Source organism: Telopea speciosissima, chromosome 8 (genome assembly GCF_018873765.1).
Source record: "Telopea speciosissima isolate NSW1024214 ecotype Mountain lineage chromosome 8, Tspe_v1, whole genome shotgun sequence".
Lineage (NCBI taxonomy): Eukaryota > Viridiplantae > Streptophyta > Magnoliopsida > Proteales > Proteaceae > Telopea > Telopea speciosissima.
The window spans coordinates 11,575,035-11,592,626 of record NC_057923.1 but is presented as its reverse complement, the minus strand read 5'-3'; the positions used below and the strand labels follow the sequence as shown (position 1 = coordinate 11,592,626).

General features: G+C 37.8%; 1 protein-coding gene across 1 annotated transcript in view; it reads right to left on the bottom strand.

Annotated features, from left to right (window-relative positions):
* Window positions 1–2,571: 2,571 nt before the first annotated feature.
* Window positions 2,572–17,592, bottom strand: part of LOC122670428 — a 34,548-nt gene continuing 19,527 nt past the window's right edge. The window contains exons 7-14 of the mRNA XM_043867300.1: window positions 15,360–15,440; window positions 12,840–12,970; window positions 8,651–8,692; window positions 4,391–4,467; window positions 4,206–4,296; window positions 3,908–3,989; window positions 3,221–3,293; window positions 2,572–2,924 (exon numbers count right to left, since the gene is read on the bottom strand). Of these exons, the coding sequence (XP_043723235.1) occupies window positions 2,756–2,924; window positions 3,221–3,293; window positions 3,908–3,989; window positions 4,206–4,296; window positions 4,391–4,467; window positions 8,651–8,692; window positions 12,840–12,970; window positions 15,360–15,440 (746 nt within the window). The 3' untranslated portion in view covers window positions 2,572–2,755. The remainder of the gene's footprint in view (window positions 2,925–3,220; window positions 3,294–3,907; window positions 3,990–4,205; window positions 4,297–4,390; window positions 4,468–8,650; window positions 8,693–12,839; window positions 12,971–15,359; window positions 15,441–17,592) is intronic.

Sequence of the window (17,592 nt, the reverse complement as noted above, 5' to 3'; positions counted from 1 at the left end):
GATTTGATAATAGATCGAGTGGAAGATTGATTGTTCACCTGAGTGGTATATACCAAGCAGGTGGAAGATCGAAAACCACAGAAAACCCTAAACACCAAAACCCCCAACCCCAAAACCTGTACAGAAAAAAGAAAAAGAAAGAGTATAGCTCCTATCGTTTCTGCTCTGTTATACCCTCTTCTGAACCTCCTTGCTCCTCCTTTGCCGGAGCTTCCATGGCAGGTTGTGCCCTCGCCGATGAAGCTAGAGGTTCTGATCTCTCTGAAACCCTTTATTGCAGATTTAGCAGAAAAATCGGTTTGTGGCCATGAGCGTTTTAGGAGATAGAGCTATCACCTCGGCGTTTGGATATGTTTTTGACGCATCAAATGACCCCAGTAATTAAAAGTGACCCATTAGTAGAAAGCTGCATAACGTAACTCCCCACCCCCAAAAAAAGAGAAAAAGAAGCCAAAGGGCATAGCTAGCTATAGCTCACCTGGAGTTCCTGGAAGATTCATCTTCTTCTTCACCACTGACACAAGAGCTGGATTGGGAGGAGGGTTAGGGCTTGGATTGGTTTCCTGATGAGCAAAACCTCTGAATGAAGTGGGAGATGGGTTGTTCTCCCCTTCCAATGCCCTGCTCTTGAACAAAAATGGGTACTCTATTGCCATTAAACTCTATGAGAAAATGATCTCCGAAACCATAAAAGCTTTCATCTGTCTAACTTGAATATGTGATAATAAAATCTGTTGAACTCTGTTGTTTCTGCAACTTTCATCTCTTCCATTACATCATTGGAAGATGCCAATGGGATGAAGCTTCTTAATCTTGAGATGAAACGATTCCACACAAGATAACGTCTCTAAAGCCGTGCTAGCCTCTGTTTTGGACCCCTGAATCTCTTAAAAGTTCTTGGTAGGGCTCTCGGGTGAAGCTCAAAATTGGATTTCCCAAGATTTACTTGAAACCCAATCAGATTTTTGTTTTTCGATCAAACAAAACCCAATATCTTACAAAGAGGCAGCAACGAATAGACCATATTCGTCTTCAAATCCATTTTTGTATGAATTTTGGGTTTCTCGAGCGCTTCGTTGTTTCTTGTTCTTCTCAAAGAAAACCCAACCAATTATAATCACATTGTGATGATTGGGCTGTAATCTAACGTGACTCGTCCAATAGCAAGGTTGGAACTTGGAATTGAAAATTTTTCAAATTGGCAAAATGTGTGGTTTTCTATCACCAAATTGTAATTATGTTTTTCCCTTTTTTTAATTCAACAATGAATCCCTCCAACTGAAGCAAGAACCGTCGGTGTTGGTGGAGCTGCCTTGGGAGCTTGCACTGGTAGAGCTAAAACTACCGTCGGTGGTGTCGTTCTTGGTGTTGCTACTGGGGCTGGGATTTTAGGCGTGCTCGAGGTGGTGATGAAACTGGCGTGACCAGAGTAGTTGGTGGTGTGGTAGTTAGCGTTGCCGTCGGGGCTTGACCGTTGACCATGGCAATGCAGACAAGGAGGAAGATGAAGGAGGAGGGTAAAAAAGTCATATCACAAGGATCTAAAGCTAGTTTAGGGATTATGAAAAATCTAACTATACCATGTCAACACTTAACAGACGGATGCTAATGGCAGGGGAGGAATCAGCAATTATTGAAAAACTATATGTGAATCGTATGTAAGGTAGGAAAATCAAGGGGAGAAACGTGTAACTAGGGCAAAGTACAGGGGAGGTATATGTAATTTTCCCATATATATATATGATGCACAAACCGTCTGTCATAATCTCCAAATATGCTCAATTAGGAATCAGGTCATAAGTTAGAACATAACATGCACCACAGAATCTACTGAAACCTTACACCATCGTTTCAAGAATCGGGAATCAGACATGTGAATCAGTTAATTCACACCAAGAAACCCTAGAATCAGCGAGTTTTAAGATCTAAGGGTTAATTCTAGGGTTATTGGGACCAATTCCGGCTGATTTCGATCCAATCTGCCTGCTGATTCCTAGTTTTAAAACCTTGCCTTACACATTCATTTCAAGAATGCAATTCCCATAGGCCATAGTTTCATATCTGAATCCTACCTTAACATGACTCCGTGAGACTGCAGTAATGGCATTGAAGAGACTTTTCATTGAAGAAATAGTGTGAGAAAATGCAGACCAAATGTTGCACTTATCAGTGCTTCTGGAAACCAGACAAATAACATCTGCAAAATTAATGAGAGAAGATGGCAACCATCCAGTGGTTGCGATGATCTGATTGGTATTATCTTCTCCGGTAACGACCAGCAGAAGAATGAGATACTGTGAACACTGACACCCTGTTATTCAACCATACAAGTGAACAAATAAATCTAGAGAAATAATTGGTAGTATGCATAGAGTACAATTATGGGTAAAAGTCCTATTTCTTTGATCTCCAACTTTTCATGGCTGCATCATGCTTATATTCAAGAACTCTATAATCCAAAATTTGACAGAATATCTAGCCTGACAAGCTTAAGAGCGCAGCAACAGATAACCCACCAAAACATCTAGAAGACCTAACATGTGCTAATAGTTACACCATTTACCATGTCCAGAGACAAAATGAATACTTCCTAGGCCAGTGCTTTTGTAATGACCCAAATTCATCCTCAGATTACTCTGACGAGTCAGTTAGGAAAGGATCCAACACAGGATACTTGGAATGCTCCACCATTCGTAAATGTTTCATAGAAATTCTGTGGCCGGCTTGGAGAAATTGAAAAGAAAACAGAAGAAAATTACAAAATTCTTCCCAGGGGTCTCAGTTCCCTTGGTAAATTGTCAAAATTCCCAGTGTCTACATCTGATTGTAGCATTGGCCTTTTCCCCATTTTCCAAACAATACCTTGTGCCAAGTGCTCCTTGTTCGGCGTCAACATTACATAATTTGGATCAGCTCTTTCATAGCTACATTGAAGGGGGAAAAAATTATGTCAGTAGGCTCTACTACCACTGAAATAAAAAGATTGAAATGAAGTAAATATTTAGTAGCACACACAACCCGAACTCCAACTACTACTAAGCAAACAGATAACAAACTTTGAGCTAATTCAATCTCTGTCTGACTACAGTGGAAAAAGACAGTGGAAAAAGTAGGTGGAACCGAACAAAGAAGAGTAACCATATTAACATGTCACAGGAAAGTGCCAAAATATGACAAATATAAACATATTATTTTGTGAAGGAGCAGGGTTGAATTGAACCTGGCTTCTCGAAGATCCTCGATACGGAGTCCAAATCCCAATGCAGTTTTCTCCAGCCTACGATCTCTAACAGCTGCAGAGAAATGCAAGTGCTTGGTTAGTACATTCAAATCTTTAAAGTGCACTTTGGTTTGTGAGTTGCATGTTTTCTCGACTGCAAGCTAAGCTCTTCCATTAAACATCAGCCCATCTTTGACAAAACTTTCTGGAGGGCAATGCGAATATATAAAGATAAATCAAAATAAGTAACTGAAAAATCAAATGTTAAAGAGAACATCTAGTATGTTACTACCAATTCCATTGCTTCTTAACCTCTACATAGAAAAAGGCCCACCATAAAAATTATCTTGGACCATCTGTTCTAACCTACATATATATAGTCAATTTGACATTCTATTTCTCTTTTTTATTGAGACTTTCTTGTTACTATGATGAATGTGTATTGGGCTTAATTTTGCCTAAACTCACATGATGAAGAGAAGGCAGTAAGAGAAGCTGGCAGACTTTCACCAAAAGTTTAATCAAGAAATCAAAACCATCTTAAACTTAGTGAAAACAACAAGACAATACCACTCCTTTCTCATTGTTTAAGAGTAAGAATGAGGTCACAGTATCAAAATTAATATATGAAACATTGAAGAGCCCCTTTCATGGTATCCATTAAAAAAAACTACCAATTAAATGTACCTGAAATGCTGAATGTGAAGGAAGGTTTCCACCATGACTTGAATGCCAAAGCTATTGACGAGCTAATAGGACCCAACTTTCCCTGTAAATATGAAACTATGTCAGTGTTAATCCACAGCAAAGTCAAGATGAGCAGGCATTCTGGCCGGCTAAAGTGGGTAGTAAAAGAACAGAACAAGTCAAGTGATCAACTTACTATTGGCTAGAAAAGTTGACTAACTAGTCATGGTCTTGGTGATACTTTAACTACAATATTGATCAATCATACACAATCAGAAGAATCAGTAAAAAATGTTACCTTAACCAATAAGTTCTTATTCGCTTGCCAAGATGCAGCTATTTGAAAGGTGGCATCTTGGGCACTATTTGATGACTCAGCTCCACCAATGCTTCAGAATAAGATCAAACTGAACTCAGGAACCATGGTTAAATACAATGATTTGCAATTAGCTACTCATTTCACCACTCAGAGAGCCCATGTACCTTGTCTCCAACTCAAAGCCAAAGTCAATATAGTTTGTGATTCCAACTATTTCATCTTCTTCAAATGGATTCTTCACCTGGTGGGTAAGATCAATCAACTGGATTTGTCAGGTATGTTCAACTACAAGGGTGTAAAAACAAGAATCAGAAAAGCAAGCTGGATTCACTACAGACCTGAAATTCAACCTTGGGGAAAAACAAAAGAATTGAACATAAAAAGTAGCTCAATTTAAGGTTAATAAGAGGTCAAAATAGGGTTAGGGCCTTTGAAACTTAGCCATATGACTCATTGTGTAAATCATTCAAAACAGGAAAGACAACACAACACAACACACACCTATCATCAGAGACCAAGAGCAAACATCAAAGAAGCTTATTGTCCAAAAAAAATAACCAATTAAAACTCACCATAAACACCCTCTGATTAAAACACTATGCCTAGTTTAGGACCTCCTACAATCTGTGTCATATGAATATGGGTGCAGGTATCAGAATTCAATATGGAGCAACATCTTGGACTCAGCAAGGCGCTAAAAACAGGATTCAGAGACTTGGGTAGATTTTGTGAAAAAAAAATTTAGATATTTAATCATTTCATATCATACAATTGTCTATAAATGATTTCTATCAGTGTTATGGAAGGATCAAATATATATATATATATATATATAATTTTATATCTTCTTTTACATATTGTGTCCATCTTAGTGTCGTCTAAAATTATTTACGAGTGCTATAAAAAGAGATCAAATTGCAACTGTCCGTACAAACGATAGTACTTATTTTCTGTACATTTGTTTGAGTTGTAGAAGCAATAGACAATTTGATGGGGTTTAAATCCACCTAACACTAGCTTTCAGAAAACCAACAACATGCAAGAATCGCAGACCAAAGAAATATACCAGATTTCAAAGGAAATTCAATATCAATAGATCAGTAACCCAGATGCAAGTAATAATAAGGTCCAGGGTTTCTGATAATGAGAGTAACAGTTCTACAAAATTGGGACAGAATCAGATGGGTTGATAGACAGTTTTAGAAGAGTCCCATCAGATTGAAATACCTCAAGTCTTAACAGAATCAGAGATTTCAGATTCCAGCAGATCAGTGACTCTGATCTAGATGAAATCCAGGTTGTAGGTAGATCCAATAGAGGAGAATAACATAGTATAACATCAGATAAATTCATCAGTTGGACGCTGAGATTGGACAGATTCCATGTTCAATTAAAACACCTCAAATCAGACTTGAAAATTACAGTTTCAATCCCTAGTTTGAAGGATTTTAATGGAGTCAAGAATGTGTATATGAACAAGGACGCACCCAGTGCACGAGGCTCCCGCCACTGCGGGGTCTGGGGCAGATCATATGTGTATATGAATGGCAGCAATAAATTAACAATGAGAATCAGACTGCAGCAGAATCAAATTAACTCCAAAAAAAAAAACACTGTTATTGAGATCATTGGAAAGGACATGGAGTTGCAGAAAACAATGGAGTACTTAGTTGAATGCTGAAAGAAAGTAGGATAAGATAAAGAGATGGAAAGGACTGGGAATCACCACCAATCACATCCACTGAGTCACCACAATAGAAGATCTTGAATTAACATAGAATTCTGGGCAGAATACCCAACTTGATTCATCATCAAATCGTAGGCTGTCCCCCTTTAAATTTATAAAAGAGGTAAAAAGGAGTCTTAGTTGACTCTAACAAGGAATAAAATTATAAATAACCCCCCCCCTACAGTACAGCCTTAAAGGATGGCTTGTTGGACTTGAGCTCTAACAACTAGGTAAGGTAGGAGATAAGATAGAGTCCCCCTTAAGCTGGAACTCATCTATTACAAGTAAGAAAATAAAGCAAAGTCCTAATGAGTTGGAACTCTTTAGTTGGTTGCCAACCAATACAAGTAACTACTTAAATAAAACAAATGAACTATTAAAAGTATCCCATGATGGGAGTACTGTGACAACATCAAGGCATTAAGAACCAGCAGCAATAGAGAAGAAGAAGAAACCTTGCCCACAGTTTGAGTTGTGTGCAATCTGCTTAAACCGTGGGGCAGGGGATATGTTAAATTAGAACTAAAAGTACCCATATACAATCACAACTGACCTACTTAAATCTACTTAAGTCATATCACATCATACCCAAAATGCCGCTCACAATAAAAACCAACATAACACCACATAACATAAACCGAAACTAGACATCACCCATGCCCAGCTTGAAACATCCTTGTAGAAAAACATTTTGAAACAAGGCTTTGGTAAAGAAATCCCCAAGTTGACTATGAGAGCTGACAAAAGGTGCGGAGATTAACTTTTCATTACTGCGTCCCAAACAAAATGACAATTTACTTCAATATGCTCCGTCCTCTCATGAAAAGCTGGATTATTAGAAATGCAAATGGACGCTTGGTTATCACAAAACATCTCCATCGGTTTGTTGACCAAATAGCCAAGCTCCTGAATAAAGGACCGAAGCCACATCATCTCAGTTGCACTGTGAGCCATAGCTCAATACTCAACTTCAAGATTCAAATGGACCACAGTAGTTAGTTTCTTGCTTCTCCATGTAACAAGATTACCCCCAAAGAAGGTACAATAGCCTATAGTAAATCACCGATCACCATTAACACCAGCCCAATCAACATCAAAATAACCAACAATATTAGTGTAACCATGACGACGACAAATAAGGCCTTTCGCTGCTGCACCCTTAAGGTATCTCAATATACGACAAGCTACCTCCCAATGAACTTGCTTAGGTGTCTACATAAAGTGACTAATTGCACCAACAAAAGAGATACCAGATCAGGGTCACAGTAAAATATTTAAGTTTGCTGACTAATCTCTGAAACTGATGTTTATCTTCAAACTCCTTGTCATCAGACGCTCCAAGTTTGACATAAGGATCCATAGGTGTATCTACAGGCTTATAGCCTAACATTTCTGTCTCACTCAAAAAATCAAGGTCATACTTCCTTCATGATAAACTGATCTCTTTCTATTAAAACAAACACCAAAGAAAAACGAACAGAAACAAAAACAGAGCAAGATGACAAAGAGATTTAACGTAGTTCACACACCAATACGATGTGCTACGTGCATTGGCGAAGCTGAAGATGATTCACTATGTAAATGGAAGAAGATACAAATGGAGATCCCACCAGAACACCCAAAACAGCGCTGCTAGCTCTCACCCAAAAACCCTAACTCGAAAATCCCCAAATTTCACTCACTTTACAACAAGACGGGTAAAACATATAAATACTCCTCCAAACAAGTCAATCCATCGGGTCGAGTCGTACCATACAACCACAGCCTACCTACTTAAGTCTACTTAAGTCATATCACATCATACCCAAAATACCCCTCACAATATAAACCAACCTAACACCACATAATATAAACCAAGACTAGACTATACTACTTAACAAATACCAAATCTGGTGCTCAGTTGGCTGAACCAGCTGAGTTAACTCAGTTTGAGTTGAATCAGCAAGTGGACTTGTGAGCTAACTCAGTTTCTTCTTCCTTCTTTGGAATTTTTTCAAATACCTTTGATCTGCATCATTATTAGTAGTAGTAGTAGTAGTAGTAGGCAGGTGATACAAGTAATGATGTGTCTGTAAGAATCTGCATCAACATGTGTTGCACATGGATGCAGTTCCTAATTTGAAGTGTCCAGGTAACAGCCTACAAGTTAATACTTCACCAGTCTTTACTCTCTAACCTGCAAGGCCGCAGATGATTCTGATTCTGGCAAACAAACAGGTGGACAATGTATTTTAAATTTGCATAAGAAAAAAAATTAAAAAAGCTAGTAACTTTGGACATTAATGCTCAATTGAACAGCAAGCTCTCAAATCAAGTTCAGTCTCAGTTAATTCAATTGATGTGAGAACATTAGCAGTAACTAGGTAAATGTTCTATGAAGAAAAATACAAGTATTATTGTTAGACAATTTTAAGTACTAGTCTATAAATGATTATATTACTTTTTGATTTTTTCTTTTCTGAGGAAGAGGGAAAGAACAGGGACTACGTGGACTCTGGAAGTGTTCAAAAAAGAGTTTCATTAATCCTAAAGAGAAAAATAATAGGGACTACATGGACTCTGGAAAGTGTTTGCAAAGAGCAAACCGGTTAACCCTGACAAAGTTGGAGATACTGAAATATACACATAGAGATAGGATTAATTGGAAAAGAAGTCCAGTTGATAGAAGTATTAAAGAGAAGGCAGAAAAGCATACCCGTCTCTGAACCACAAAATGTTGATAGAATGAAGCAATCATCTGCAGTTCAAGAGTTGTACATGAAAAGGTCATTATATTAGTGCTTAGAAAATTCATGAATTACCATCTTGTATTTCAAAGCTAGCATGAGAATTACATATCAGTGCAAAGGCCTATTAAGCTCATTCAAAGTTGCAAAAGCATCCTGGACACAATACCAAGTCTAAATACAACTCTTGCATCAACATTCCTCAAATACCAAAAAGCACATCACTATAGATGAATTGATGTCGATGCCAAACATGTCAGGACCTACCCTACAATCTGTCCTAACATAATCTATTCATTTATATCCATTCTTCTAATCGAAAAGTCTCAACGTCGTCGTTGAGAGTCACTCTATGAGACACCCAGTAGTCTCTGACTTGGTCTTCGAATCATAATACAGTCTCAGCAGGCACCACAGAAGTGGCATACAACTTTGCACATAACAGCCGGTCCCCATAGTTCTAAAACTCGTCTCGACTCGGCGAGATCTCGGCGAGTTTCTCGGTTTTCTGAGAAACCGAGACGAGATGGCATATGATACATAAAAGTGCAATATCTCAGCGATATCTCGGTGACGAGATCTCAGGTTGACCCATGGAAATGACCCTTCTACTATGTATTTACTTACCTAACTCGACAGACATATCTCGGCGAGATCTCGGATCTCAGATCTCGGGTCAAGATCTTGGGTTGACCCATGGAAATGACCTATCTACTATGTATTTACTTACCTAACTCGATAGAACTCTTATATGCTTGCTGTGGAGCACTATATGCAACATTACAGCAACACTATGTCATGGGAAGACTATGTGACACTAGCGGGGACCGAATACTTGATTCAAAGTCATTTTATGTAATGATGGTTGTAACACACTGTTAAACAGTTTGATGTATCACTTTAACATTTCTAATTCTTATTTAAGTTGTTTAGCTATTAATTGAATGTTTTGCTTGCTTTCTATTACTAAATTATGTGTAGAGTAGGGTATTTAGTACGTCATCGCCTATCAACCTATGGTCCGAATTGAAACTCATATTTGGACTTTGTTTTTGCAACATCTGCCATTATGTTTAAAATGGCTTAAAATAGGTTGAATACCAAGTTTCAGACCCAAACTAGGTCTAAAACCCATCGAATCGAATCGAAAAAAAAAATGCACCAACTCGGCGAGATCTCGACTCAACTCAGTTTTTCCAAGGGCCGAGTTGGTACCGAGACCCGAGTTTTAGTACCTTGCCGGTCCCATACCCTTTCGGAATGGGTGATCCCTGTTGGCAACAACCAATCAAATTGTTAATTTTTAAAATACTAAAGGGAAAAGGTTTCCTGATCTCCCACATTTATTGCCACATGGCAGTTCAAGGAAAGGTAGACACTGTAAGTCCCTTCCTGACATGTACGTTTCACCCAAAATAGAGTTTGTCAAGTGGCAAAAAGCATTTAAAATTTCAGGACTAAGGAGAGGGTGCATGGGCATATATGGAAGGATAAATGATTGAATTTGAGGTTGGAATCTGACACATGGCCAACCCAAACCATTTCCTAAATATCCTACTATCAGAACACCACATAGCCCTTCATATGGCACAACTAGGTGCATATGGTCTGTGAAGACCAGGAAGCTTTTCATCATAAAATATATTAGTTCAATATTCAACTTAGATATAACCAGCTTTACATGCAATGGAATTTTTTTTATTCTTGGTACCTTCGAATCAATACGTATTTCGACATATGTTCAGTTCTTGTCCGAACCAGACCGGGTGGGTAGTTTGGGCTTATTGGGTGGAATTTTTGTACTTTTATGGGTTAGGGCTTTTCTATAAAGTGTCCTTATCTCTTCTAAGACGTGTGGATAAGAAGTTGAGTGTCAAGACCTTCGATCGATAAGTATTTCGACATATGTTCAGTTCCGGTCAGAACCAGATCGGGTGGGTAAATCCAAAATTCTCGTGCTGTACAGGCACTGGACGTTCCACTCTGGACGAACCCTGACCCAAACAAACCCCATAGAACTTGGAACAATGATCCTAATGACCATTAGGACTACCCATCCGCATGGAATGGGACAATTCTGAAGATGATGAACAACATGGGATATTCTCCAGGACTTGGATTAGGAAGGAACCAGCAAGGGATTCCACAATTCCCTGACTTTCCGACCTACGGCAACCATTGACTGAATTCGTCCTAAGAAACCCTGGATTTCTTTTCTGTTTTTGGTGCTAGCATTTCTGTTATGGCCTTTATCTTGTTGGGATCCACTTCTATCCCTCTCTCACTGACAAGAAATCCTAGGAGTTTCCCTGTTGTTGCTCCGAACACGCACTTCTGAGGGTTCAACCTTAGCTTGTATTCCTTAATTCGTTCGAAGAACTTCCTTAATGCTAGTTCTACAATTGCATCAGATTCGTCGGCACTTTCGGAGTGCCTATGAGCCGATCTGGGTTTCGTACTGCACATGAGAATTGTAGTTCGTCGAGCAAACATGTAATAAAGTTAAATAAACCCTGGAAACAAAATAAATAAAACACACAAACACATACAGACATTTAAAAGATTTAATCATTTTGGCTTTACAATCTATAGATAACCAACAATAATAATTCAGGGACAATTCATTAGCTTGAGAAATATTTTTCATTTCAGCTTTTTTATTTTGGGACGAAATTTCTATTTTGGCATCTCCCCCAATCAATGACAAAATTTTGGAAATTTTAGAAGTCTCCAACCTAAATATTGCTGATATTAATTAAAGAAACCAACCACTAACATAACAACATTTTCAAAATTATGCCAAGAAAATTATCATTGATATTTGGGAATTTTTGGTTGTCATCAAGCTCTTAAACCCAACCCCATTTAAATTCTTTAAAAGAAAAATGGAAACATCAAAAAATACCATGGTTTGAAAGTTCAGCTGAAATGTCAAAATTTAGGTGACTTATTTTGGTTTCAACATTGGCTGAAAAGATATGGCATGCAAATTGAGGGGTCTTCAATGATACAGTTTTTTCACCGAACTGGACCATATTTCAGTGCCATTTCGGTTTCAATTAGGACCGAAATCTTAAACTTTGGTGGACACAGAAAAAATGTATGAATACAGCATGATTATTGGAAGCATAAATATGTTCTTTTGTCAGCTAAATCTCGAACTCTGGTGAATACACCAAAAATATATGGGTACAACATGATTATTGGAAGCATAAAAATGTTCTTTTGTCAACTAAAACTATTCATGTAAAAGCAAGACGGTGGCAAGTAACAAAATGGTATTATATAACTAGATGGAGCAAACATAAAAAAGCTTCTTTTAAACCTACAGACCTAGTGGGTCATAGGCTTAGAGCAAAAAAACGTAGAGTCCGAAATGATACTTTCCAATTTAGAGCTAGAACAAGGGATGCATGTACTAAATATGAGTAGTAGTGATAGGAAAAAGGTCGAAATCAAAAACTTGAAATTAAACGATGGATAATGCCCATCCAACAATTGCCCATTCCATGTGAAAAAGCATGTCTTACTAGTCTTGACAAAGACCATGGATCAATTGATAGATAAAAAGTGGAGGCCCATAATTCCATGCCTAGATCCACCGCTTGGTGGGACATAGTCCATGGACTCTCCACCTGTATGGCTGCACCATAAATTGTGGTATGTATCCTTGATCAAAGATTTAAGACTGTAAAAATTCTCTCTTATGAAGCAGGATCCATATATATGGTAAAGCACCGACAACGTATTGGTAAATTGGAAAGGACCATTTCCCACTCAAAAATTTATAATGGCAAAAAAGCTAAGCGCTCAATGGTGCACAAAATTGTCAAGGTTTGACGCCATGGTGTCGCCTTGAATTTTTCCCTACAACACCTAGGATCGCCTACATACCGTGTGACAACTATGATGGTGCATTTGACCAAGAGAAGTCCTCAACCTCTAAAGTGTTTTGCAGTTTAAGGGAATAGAAACTTGAATATAATGTCGCATCTACATATTATGTTACTTTCTTTGATACTATTAATAATTGATATACAAGGAATTTGGAGAAACCAGCTACAAATCCTTCAATAGCCAGGAACGCAAGTACATAACCAGATTTAAATCAGTAAAGTATAGGAATGATAAATGTGACAGAAAAATACTTGCATGTACCTGAGAACTTCTAGCAAATTCAAGGCCAAAATTGAAAGATGGGCTCAAAGGACTAGTTGACCCTAATCCATAGCCAATTGCACAGCTCCAATTCTTTAAGTTGTTAAAGTTTGCACCACCTTTGTCTTTCACTAATAAAGAAATCATCACAAAGGACAGCAACATGAAAATATTTGGTCATCTTCCCAAGTTTCAATACTAACAATGCTACAATGCTATACAGAATTAAATCCATAAGCAATAATTTTGAGCTAAATGGAAGAACAAAAAATTGAAATCAAATGCCATTTCTGCATGGAAGGGTGGATTGCATCACTGTGCTCAACCCATGCAACCTAAATATACTTATTAGAAAGAAAAAAAAAAAGTTGAATCCCGTAACCAAGGGTCCAATGTTTTGGTCTTTTCACCACAACGTTCGATGCATGTAACTTCCCATATTGCCTTTCGCATGATTCAGTTCACCACATAAATTTATGCATAGAATCTTTAGTCTTGATACACGTCTATGGAAATGCACATTGATGCACTTAAGAAAAATATACTGATTTTCATGAGTTAGGGGTGTCCAATGGGACCAATGGGGTCTCCGAATACTTTATCTTGGCCCATGGTTGTGTTCTATGGGCCTTGGGATTGTTATTTTTGAGTTTTTTATTGTAATGGGCCTCTTCTATAGTTCTATAAGCCTATAAGTGGGGTAATGTTAGTGCACATGATTAGTTAAGTGTCTTCATTTCTTTTTATTTTTTTATTTTTTTATTTTTTTATTTTATTGTCATTAAGTGTTTTAGTTAGGCTAGATTAGGCTACTATAAGTCCAGCCCTGTTTGAGTCAGCTTCCATTATTATTTCAGTTTCCTAGTCAGTATATGTTACCTAATAGTTAGGGATTAGGTTAGGCCTTTCCTTTTTAGTGCTTGAGTCTGTTTTTGAGTCTTCTATATAAGTTTGTCAAGGGTTCAGCATTGTACACAAATTTTGATTAATGAAAAGCTTTGTCTTTGCTGCCTATCGTGGTATGCTCTCCCTTGTTGTTTGATCAAGGTCTCGGTTGGTGTTTGATCCTTCCATACACCTTGCTGTGAGAACCCCGGGTGCCTAGTCTCTTCTTTATTCTTCTCCTTCTCCATTGATCAAATAAGTTTCTTCTGATTTTCTGCAACTTTACGTTCTGTCCAGGAATTGATACGCAAGTGTTTTTTTACATGAATTACGGTAGGGAATCTGACCATCGGATCATCCCCAACTTGTGCATAGCTGTTCATCATCTTGGCATCGGCCAGAATTTCTTGTTGACAAACCTGCTGATCTGAAGATATTTAGTATCCTCCAATTCTGCCCTTGTATTCAGATTTAAATTCATATCTATCTAACTGCTGAATCAACAACAACTCAGCCTTATCCCAACTAAATGGAGTCGGCTACATGGATCCTTGCCCTCCAATCAGCTCTATACGAGGTCATACTTGATACAAGACCTAAGTTATGCATGGCTTTCTTCACCACTTCACCAAAGGTCATTTTAGTTCTGCCTCTGGCTCTTTTAGTTCCTTCAATCTGTATCAAATCACCCTTCTGTACTGGAGCATCCAAAGGCCTCCTTTGAACATGGCCATGCCACCTCAAACAACATTCTCATAGCTGTTAGGTTATTAGTTCTGAGATTTATTTCATAATAACAATGTTTGTCTGTTATTATAATTCTGCTGTTAAAACAATAATCTGAATTTTGAATTGAATGAAATAACCCTCCTAGTATCACTAGGATTGATCCATATTTTCAGAACCAGCCGTTGGATCACCCTGAAACTTTCAGCAAGGGTTCCTTACCTTGAGAACAAAATTCGAATTTTGTTCCAATCTGACCATCATCTGATTTTGCTATATGAGATTTCTCCCTAATCTAAAAATTTTTTCCCTGAGAAAATATTCTGTTTTGGTACTACAGTTTTGGCTTCTTAAGTCAGTACTGCATCATAGGGTATTAGCAGGATTTGGAGTTTCTTCTTTGCCTTGGATTTGGAATCCCACTAAAAAGTTTACTATCTAATAAGGGCTGGGAAGGTTAAACCATACAAAGAAAAGCACAATCAAGGGCATCTGTGAAGGTATTCAGGAACATTCAGGCAGTTTTACAAATAGTTGTAGCTAACAGTCCCAGACAAACACCAGAGATAAGCATAACCTTTACTCTGAAAGTTAAATATATGATTCCTTACAAAATCCACATCCCCACGAAGTAATAGAAATATCCTTCACAACAGGACAATCACAACCACAAAGAATGTACACATTAACAGATTGGAAGTGTTCTCCAGCTTCCCTCAATATACAGGTTTCTTAAATAGAAAAATGATATGATAATAGTAATCAAAACAACACTAACAATTGTGCAATCAAGGGTAAACCAAAATAATGCAGTGAGAGAATACTCCCAATGTCCATTTAGATGAAAGCAAATTTCTCAAGAGCAGCATCCCTAGTCATTGAATGTGAGGATGTATGAACGGAACTCACACAGTGGCTTGTATTGAACCCCTGCAGTTAGCCTTCCCATTCGGCTTACCAACCAAGCACTTCTTGGAAACTCATCTCCCACTACATACAGAGCAGAATAATGCAATTAATCACAAAAATCTATTTCTAGAACTTGTTTCTTTAATATTAGTTGAATTCAACAACCAAGGGTCCAAGTTCAGATTGCAGTTTTCCAAAACTGTAATGAATTTAGAGTATTAAATCCAAATTTCAGTTTTGCCAAAGCCATATGTTTCAGGTTTGCCCTTAGTAAGCTACATACTTTTTTAGCTTGATAATGGTCAGATAAAAATAATAGTAGTTACAAGGAGCAAAAAGCAAGGTGTGGGCCCACATGGGAGCTCCCCTGAGAAAGGGATTCACGTGTGAAGTGGACTCGTTTATGGTGAACAACTCAACTATACTGATCACATATGTTGCTATGTTGGTTCATTTTGTATTATTTCACAAATGGGTTCCAAGAATGCTTTTGTATTTTTCGCTCAAATAAGGATTGTGAGGTTCAGTCATGCTGTCTGGTTTTTTTGGTGTTGTTTGGGTTACAACAGCTTGGTTTGCTTCAGGATTGGTTTTGATAGGGTATGGGTCCAGTGGCCCAAGAAAATGATGCAATGTCAAATCATGGCTGGACCAGCATGACCTGATCTGGACACCTAGATCCAGACGAACCGGTCTCAAAACTGGTTTTCAGTCCAAAGGGAGTTGGTAGGGGATAATATTGTAGTCTTTATTTTATTATGTTTAATTTTGGAATTAGCAACATATGGGGTTTGATTGAAATACCAGTTTCCTTGTTTGAGAGTAGTTTCTATTTTGTAGGAGTTATATTTTCTTATTCATATGCATGTAAACTATGATGGGATTAGAATGAATAACGGAATGAGATTTTGATTAGGGTGGCTGCCAAGAGCTGACCGTACATTTCTCCCTACCCCTTTTCTATTCTCCCTGTTTTGAGTCTGCTGATTTCTTTATCAGGTGAGTCTTCTTAGCTTTCTTTTCTTCTACTGTAATTCTTCTCTTTCGTATTCTCTTATCCTTCTTCCATCTTTCTATTCTGCCTCCCTCCTGGTAGACACCTCAATTTCTCACCCCGGAGGCTGTCTGACAATGATGAGCATCCTTTGAGGCGTAGGGGCCTTGTATCTATAGATTTGGGAAGTTTCCCATGCTTTCCGGTATGCCAATAAACAGTCAATGTAAAATGACTGAATTGCCCCTGGAGGGGGAAATCTAATGAACAGTGTTAATTTCATGGTTCGAAAACTCATCTCAAACAACCATCTCGACCAGGTTGAATTTTTCGAAATCTCGAGATCTCGGCGAGACTTCTTTTTTTTTTTTTTTTTCTCGGAACTATGTTTTCAGTGGGCAAATAGCCACAATTGGCTCCAAAACTTTAAGGGGAGCTTGTTTTAGTCTTAATAAACATATTTAAAGCTTCAAATTGGAAGAAGAAAAAAACCCAATTTGGTGTTTTGGATTTGCACCCTTGGTTGTCAGTAAAGGCTGAACCCTTAATGTAATATTCCCTATTCTACACATTGTTTGAATGACATGAGACATAATTGGCAAGTAAAACAAGTAAATTATGCAATAATGGATGAAGACACATAATATCGAATAATTATTTAAGAAATAGTTAAAAACTAAAATTTTCTACTACAAACCACAAGATACAGTGAAGTGTTCACAATGCATATTACATAGTGTTGAAATAGGCTGCTTACCCGATTGGGGTAAGCAGTCCTAGTTTGATTAGGATTAGTCCTACTAGTCCTAGCTGATTAGGATTAGTCCTAGTCATGTTAGGAGTAGTACTAGTCAGATTAGATTTTTTTCTTTTATTTTATTTTTATTGTTTTACCCTCAGCCGAGTCCTATTCTCGCATTCCTAGTTGTATTAGGAATTCCTAGTAGGACTAGGACTGAGGTGTTATTATTCCTATTTGTACTTTGATCAGATTTACTTCAAGTTATTATAAATAAAGGGGCTTGGGTGATCGATTCTAATCATTCAAGCATTCATATCAAAGCTGTTTACATGGTATCAAAGCCATCTCTGATCTGAAGAGCAGCCTCCCCCTCGATTTTTTCTTGTTTTCTTCTCCAACTCTCTCGGACTCTCTATTTCATTCAGGGCAGCATCGTTGAGGTGATTCAATGAAGAATTAGCTGCTGCGCTCAATGACACCTCGCTGAAGATTATACA